The sequence below is a fragment of the Pan paniscus genome, chromosome 18, assembly GCF_029289425.2.
Source record: "Pan paniscus chromosome 18, NHGRI_mPanPan1-v2.0_pri, whole genome shotgun sequence".
Classification (NCBI taxonomy): domain Eukaryota; kingdom Metazoa; phylum Chordata; class Mammalia; order Primates; family Hominidae; genus Pan; species Pan paniscus.
The window spans coordinates 49,932,750-49,940,405 of NC_073267.2; the positions used below are offsets into that span (position 1 = coordinate 49,932,750).

The 7,656-nt window shown below is 43.7% G+C and overlaps 1 protein-coding gene across 4 annotated transcripts; it reads right to left on the bottom strand.

Moving 5' to 3' along the window:
• Window positions 1-744: 744 nt before the first annotated feature.
• LOC117978615 (TP53-target gene 3 protein) lies at window positions 745-6,865 on the bottom strand. 4 transcript variants are annotated; one of them, XM_034951376.3, is made up of 3 exons: window positions 3,614-6,865; window positions 2,645-2,934; window positions 745-2,432 (listed from the first exon to the last, which is right to left on the bottom strand). In XM_034951376.3, the coding sequence occupies exons 1-2, from the start codon at window positions 3,973-3,975 to the stop codon at window positions 2,793-2,795; spliced, it is 504 nt and encodes a 167-aa protein (XP_034807267.3). In that variant the 5' UTR covers window positions 3,976-6,865; the 3' UTR covers window positions 745-2,432; window positions 2,645-2,792. The 4 variants fall into 4 exon arrangements, with proteins under 4 accessions (XP_034807267.3, XP_034807268.3, XP_054955448.1 ...); XM_034951377.3 differs by having other exon boundaries at window positions 1,275-2,424; XM_055099473.2 differs by having other exon boundaries at window positions 1,275-2,424; window positions 3,738-3,975.
• Window positions 6,866-7,656: the final 791 nt, after the last annotated feature.

Sequence of the window (7,656 nt, forward strand, 5' to 3'; positions counted from 1 at the left end):
TTCCCTTTGTCATCTTCCACCCAGGACCTGTCAGAATCCTGCCCTTCCTTCTGTCTCCAGATCAAAGTCCTCCAGGAAATGCAGCTGCTTCAGTGACAAGAGGTAATTGTCATCTTCTGACTGAGGAGGAATTTGGGGTTTGGTTCCAGTGCATGAAGCTGCACAGTCAGAATAAAGGATGAGGGCCTAGCAGATTAGCAAAGACTAGGAGAAGACTCTATCCTGTGGCCAGCTTCAGAGAACCTGGGGCCATAGCTCCCTGGTCAACATTAGGCCTTGCTGCATGGGGACCCCTGGGCAGGCAGTGGGAAGCCTGAGGTGTGGCTCCTGGTAGCCTCACAGCTGCCACTATTTTCTGAAGCTCCTACTTGTTTTGTCAGATAGGCCCCTATTCCAGCAGGCCAGCAACACCCTCAAGACCAAGAATAGGCCATGGTGAATCTCAGGGCCATTGAGTGCCTGGGCTGGCAGGGGCAGAGTGCCTCAGGGCTCAGTGACATTTGGCCTGAGTGTTGGCTTTGGGAGTCAGACAGCTGCACTGGGCTCCCAGCTTCACCATGACCAGTAATGTGTCTGGGGCCGGGACCTCAGTGCTCTAAAACTTGAGACACCATAGTGATAAATTTTACACACCCTTCTAACTGCTTTTTCTTTTTTATCTGTCTTTCTCTATAATCACCATGTACTACTGATCTCTGTGTTTATTTAAATTAACAAGCATGTTATACAGTGTGTATTATTCTTCCTCGTGATTTCTTTATTACATTGTATGATTCCACTCATATGAGGTACTTACAGTAATTCCATTCATAGAAACTCAAAGTAGAAGAGTAGTTCCTAGAGGCCAAAAGGAAGGTAACGGGAACAGAGTTTGAGTTTTGCAAAATGAACAAATTTCCCTATGAATGTGGATGATGGTTGTAGAACAGTGTATGATTAATTCCTCTGTCCTGCACTTTTAAAAATTGTTAAAATGGTTAATTTTATGTATATTTTACCACAATGTAAAAAAGGACTTTTTTAAATGAACAAACTGTAGATATCTGTAACAGCATAAATATCACAAATATAACATCACATTAAAAAATTGATGTAAAAGTATCCATACTGTGTAATTTTTTATATTACACTCAAAAATCAAAACTGAGATTCTGGCTTCCACTGATGATGAAGTAGCTAACTGAACTAACACTCTCACACAGAAAAATGATGAATCCTGGGTAAATTATTATATATCATTATAGAAACACTTCTATATACAATACATACATGAAATATGTGTATATAAAAACTGAATGCATATTTTGGCTATGCCTTTCATAGGAGAGATAAGTATTGAAGATAGAATCCAGCCCATTTAACACCCTCTTTTAAAAACAACACTCTTCACAGGGACAAAACAGAATCCAGTCTTTTTAATCCAGTCTTGTATACAGTCTCCAGGGCACAATTTCCAATTCAAGAGATGCGTGAAGACACGTGAAAATGTAATAAATACACAAGATAAAAAGCAGGCAGTAGCCATCTCCAAGATGTCCAAGATGTAAACGGCAGACAAGAATTTGAAGGCAGCTATTATAAACACGCTCATGAGAGCAAAGGAAAATAGTCTCATAAATGAATAGATGTGAAACATCAGCAGAGAAAAAATAGCCATATAAAAAATGGGAAATAAAAATAATAATTTTGAGCTTTTCTATAGTTCAGAAACAGAGACATAGCAATATAATTTATTCAATCTGAGGACAGAAAAAAAAAGAAGTTTAAAGAAAATGAACAGAGCCTTACAGACCTGTGGGATGACTGAGTCTGAGAAAAGGTGAGAGATAGAAAAAATCAAATGGAGTATAAAAGTAAATCAACAAAATTTAAAGAAAATAAACACAGCCTTAGAGACCCATGGAATTATTGAGTCTGAGGAGAGGAGAGAGACAGAAGAATTAGATGGGTTGCAAAAATAAATCAATAACTAACAGCTGCAAACTTGCAAAAATTGTTCAGACTTTTTTTTTTTTTTTTTTAATCTAAAGATCCACGAACCCCCCACAAAAGTACAAATAAAACCATACCAAGGCCATATTGCGATTTAGGAAAGTAGCAGGCAGGACTTTCAATGAACTTGATATGATTTATCATTTTTACTATTTGTAAGAATGGAAATAAGTTCTTAGAGTTTTTGTCTTGGAGAAAGTCTGACATGAGGGACAAACGACAGTTATTAAAGGCAGATGACTTTCCAGACTTGTCTTAAATGTTCCATTCTTTACCTTAGAACTTATTTAAATTTGTTTCTTCCAAATACTGCAGTAATATTGATGCTCCAGAGAGATGTCCCACGGAGATTCTGCTCTTGTGCGTCTGCCCTGCACGGAGCTGAGGCAGTGTCTATCAGTGTCAGAAGCGAGTAGTCGTGCAGTACTTAACCTGAAAAACTTAATGGAAACATGAATTAAGAGAATGATCACTGTTTAGTTCTATCAGAAAACTATTAAAAGTGGTCCAAGGGGGTATTTAAAAAGAGATATTAAAGTATTTTCCAAGGGAGCCCTATTCAGGGCAGAAGCGCAGACACTATCCCTGACCTCACCACACAAACTACCCTCATGTGTTGGGAGGGACCAAGGGGCGCTCTGGTCCTGCTGACCTGCATTAATCACGGCCGGGAGGTCCACACTAAGACCCTGAGGCCTGGGAAGCAGTCTGGGTGGGGTCAGAGAAGTGGTGGATGAGGCTCCCACAGCAGCTTCCAGGGTCCCATCCCCGTAGCTGTTTCCTTAGTGGATGCAGCAGGGTCAGGCCCTTCCGCTGTGACGTTTTCTCCTCTTTATTACACTGGCGGGAAAGTCTCCGTGAGAGGCCCGACCTAGATATGGACCACGCAGCGAGCCCGGGGGTCCAAGCGGCGCTCCTGGGGTGCAGAGGATTTGTGACAGCCTAGAGAACAGAGGAAATGGTTTTGAAAAGGCAAATGGCAGGTGACTAGGGACACGATGTTTTCACTTCTGGCAGTCAAGTGACAGTTTCAGACACTCATGAGCGGGCTTCTCGAGGGGATCCCAAGGAGCCTGAGACCTGCCAGGTCGGCCGCCATTACCCTACACCTAGGGACGGGCTGCACTGCGCATGTCCGAAAGGGCAGGCCCCTTAGCCCCACCCCTAGGAATGGGTGCACTGCGCATGTGTGAAAGGGCAGGACTTTTATCCCGCCGCTAGGGACGGGCTACACTACCCATGTCTGAACGGGTGTGACAAGAGGGAGGAGCGAGAAGGGACGGGGCGGAGCGGGAGGTGGGCAAGAATAGGGGGGCGGTGCGGCCAACGTCCGGCGGAGGATCGTTACCACGGCAACGCTGCTGTGGAGGCCATGAAAGGCGAATGGCCCTTTGTTGGCTGACAGGAAATCGAGACACTCGTGAGGGGGGCTTCTTGAGGCAATCCCAAGAGGCCTGAGAACTGCCACATCCGCGGCCCTCAACCCAGCCCTAGGGACGGGCCGCACTGCGCATGTCTGAAAGGGAGCGACAAGAGGAGGAGCGAAGGAGGGTGGGGCTGAGGAGGAGGCGGGGTGAGAAAAGGGGCGGGTCGCGCCCAATGCTTGTCTGAGGAGCGTTACCTTGACAACCCTGCCGCGGAGGCAGTGAGAGGCCACCGGCCCTTTGTTGATCTGCAAGGTATCAAACTTCGAACATGACAAGCATAAAAGCCTGCAGCTCGAGGAGACAGGGTGTCACAATTACCAGGTGAAACTAGTCGCCCTAGCTCCAATGTCTCCTCAGCAGGAGAGATTTGGAAACAGCAAGGCTCCTCTCCGCAGGGCGAAACTGCTGGGCTGCGAAAGGCGGGACAGGGAGCGGAACCGTCTTCAACCGTTCCGGGAGTTCTGGTGTCTGGTCCGCTCCCGGCTGTTGGTCGCAGGGCAGAGGGTCTAGGATGCCAGCTGGCTGCGGGCTGGGAGATGCAGGGTGAGGCGCGCATCGCGGTGCATACTGGGAGTTGTAGTCTCTCCACCGTTCCCCACGGTGGATGGTGGGGCTACAGGAGGACAATCCCAGATTGAGACAGGAGCGGAGGCGGGGCGCGGCCGTGCAGGGAGGGGGAGGGCGGTGTAGGCGGCTTCGTTTACCAAGCTTGCTGGCCATTGATTTCATGCCAAACCCTCGCCAAGGGGATTAAATCAGGAGAGGAACTTGAAGGGCAGGCCTGGTCTCGCCAGTGAGGAGGATGTGTTGTTGGGAAGTGCACCCCGCCTTTGCCTAAATCGGGAGTGTCTGGTCCTCACTCACGCGACTTCGACTTCCCGCTGCTCAGCTCGATTTTCTTTCCCACCCGCACCCGAGTTCTTTCCAGAGCGTCACACCTCCTCCAGCCCATGGAGCCCTCTGCTTTCGTAAGCGGCTGTGGAAACTGGTCTGAGGTCCCAGACGCTGTCACTGTGCTGCTGCCCTCCGCTCTCTCCAAGCAAAGCACAAGCTGAGCCGCCTTTGAAAGACAACCACGGCCTGGCCTGGGAATGCGCAAGTTCAGAGCTTTACAGGGAGTGACCATGGGCTGTGGCTTCTTGAAAATGTCACGTTCACCAGTACCCTTTTTGCGGATGTGGCCGTGGAGCCATGAGGGGGATAATCACTGGGTTACAAAGGTGCTGCTAAGAGCGGAGGAGAAAAACCCAATTCCCAGCCATGTGTCTGGTATGGCATTTCACCAACCCATTTAAGTGTGCAGGCCTCCAAATATCTACCTAAAGATTATGATAGATTAGGCATTTTACACTAAAAATCACTGGCTTCGTGTCCACTAAAGCCTGACTGGCCAGTGCCTAAAAGAAACAGACGATAACCTGATCCCTCAGGAACAGATGGTGTTCTAGCTTTGTGGAAGTGAATTTCAAGGTATGGAGCACTTGAGGGGTCTTTGAAACCTGCCAGGTCTCACATCTCTGCTTTTGGTGAAAAGCTCATCAACTAACAGTAGTCAGGAATGTGCCTTTACTTCCTGGGGCTGGTCTGTTGAAATTTTGTGTCTAGACAATGGAAACATCCAGGAGCATTTCTGCTTTCCTATAGCCTCTTAATAATTGATGCCCTAAAGTCCTATATCCTTTGATTCCTGGATGGTACCAGATTTCATGCTGTTAAATCTAATCTGCAAAAACCTGAGCGTTAATCTCCATGAATAAAAGAACTTGTTGTTTCTTATTTAAATGCTCTTTTTTCTCGTTTCTTAGATTCTGAGCAGGATTTCCAATACGGTGTTGAAAGAAGTAGTGAGAGTGGGCATCTTTTTCTTATAATAAATCTTAAAAATAATTCCAAAATTTCACCACTGACAATAATGTTAACCATGGGATTGTCCTATAGCTTATAAAGAACATATCTCTTTATTTTGAGGTATATTCTTTCTATACCTAATTTGTTATAGATTTTATTTGGAATGAATTTTAAATTTTGTCAAAATAATTTTAGGCATGCATAAAAAGGTCATGATTTTTAATCTTTTTGTTGTGTAAATAAGGAGTATGGCATTTATTGATTTCCACATATTAAAATATTATTGCATCCCAGGAATAAATCCAACTTGATCATAATAAATGATCCTTTTAAAGTGCTTTTGAATTTCATTTGCAACTACATTGTGGATGATTTTTCATCTATGTTCATCAGGGATATTGGCCTGTAATTGTTTTTCTTGTAATGTCCATCTCTGGTTTTTGTATCAGTGTAATGCTGGCTTCATAAAATGACTTTGGAAGTATTCCTCCTCCTTCAGTTTTTTCAAAGATTTGGTTCTTTTTAAATGTTTAGTAAAATTCAGCAACAAAGTCATCAGATCTAAACTCCTTACCCATTACTGATCTATTCATATTTTCTATTTCTTTATGCTTCAGTCTTGGTAGGTGGTACATGTCTAGAAATGTATTCATGTCTTCTCCCTTATCCCATTTGGTGGGATATCATTGTACATAGGAGTCTGTACATAGCAGTCTTATGACCTTTTTTTCTTTCTGTTTTACCAGTTGTAATGTATTCCCTTTAATTCTGATTTTATTTATTTAAGCATTTATTTCTTAGTCTAGCTAAAGATATGTCAACTTCATGTTTTCATAAAACAAGCTCTTACATTTTTTCTACATTTTCTATTGTTTTTCTAATCTTCAGTGTATTCATTTCTGCTCCGATTTTTTTTTACTAATTTTATTATCTGGGAACGTTGGGATAAGTTCTCCCTCCTCTAGTTTCTTGAGTTGCGTCATTATTTGTTTATTTGTGATCTGTTTTCTCTTTGGTTGAAGGTGTTTACTGCCACTCCATTTCACTGGGATTAGCACCCATATGCATTGTGGTCTTTTTGTTTGAGTTCATCAAACTTCTGATCCTAAGTCTGCACCTTTAGCATACTGGTAAGCAGCAGTGCTAAAAGCCTACACGATGAGTAGGGGATTTAGGATGAGAGAATTACCCAGTAAGTTTTGGGAGGGACTAATATTAAGTTATCTTTCTCTTTTTTATTTCTCATCAGTGCCTGAACCATAAGGCACAAGGAATGAGCCCCTCATCGTGAGAGTGCATGTGACAGGAGCAAAGGAAGCGGCAGCTCAGGAAAGACAAGGTCACTGTTCTTGCTCCCATGACAGTAGCACTTGTTAGAGCAACTGAGTGACGTGCATAATTCTCTCCAAAGTAAAAGTCCTTTTTGTTTTTTGCAATTTTACAAAAAACCGTCCCTGGGCCTTTCCTGAGAGTGTGCAATAATAAGCAATGTTCATATGACTACCCGGGCATTTAGTAATGGTAAGCAGACCAGATGAAGTGACCACAGGGATATAGCCTGACTCTTGGTAATCAGGACTGAAGTACTCACTGATTAAGGTTCTGTGTTTTCACTGCCTTGAAAGGCAAGTGGCATGCCAAACAAAGGCTAAATATGATGACACATCAGGCTGGAGCAGAGTCAACTGACCATATATGTCTAGGTGATGAGTGTGCTTTAATGTGGTCAGGGAAGGCAACTCATGATAAAGGCCACAAATGGCTATTTAGACCAAAGCAAAAGCCCACCAGAAACTGGTGGCTCTGACTGAGGTGACTTTTAATGTATCATGAAATCAGTAGGCCAAAAGCAGTTAAAGTTGAGCCGATGTCCTCTGTCATAGTTGGTTAATCCAGTTTGTATTGTGAATTGTTTGATTAGCCTCCCCTTTACCCCATTGGTGAGGGATAAATTACCACCCTTGTACTACTAGAACAGTTAAAACCATGGCACCAATCATTGGACAAATGAGATTGACAGCAGTTATTCGTTACATATAATCATGGAAGAAGGAAATTATGTAAGGTATACAGACCCACACAGGGATTGCACTTGGGAGCAGAGAGAACAAACAGGGGGTGTTGGGAAAGGCTTTGCAGTATCAAGAGGGTGAGATGCACCTGGTTCCCACAGGAGGTTGTTATTGGTTGGTCTGGATAATTCTGTGACCTTGGGAGAAACTGAAACACATTATACTACCAATTGCTAAGACTACAATAACATACTATAATAGTGTAATGCTATAATGTACCATATACTGTAACACTAGTGACAGTATGTTCTCCCTTTTTTGATAGATTCTCAGAAACTGTGACTTTAAGTAAAACAATGTACTATATAATAAAACCA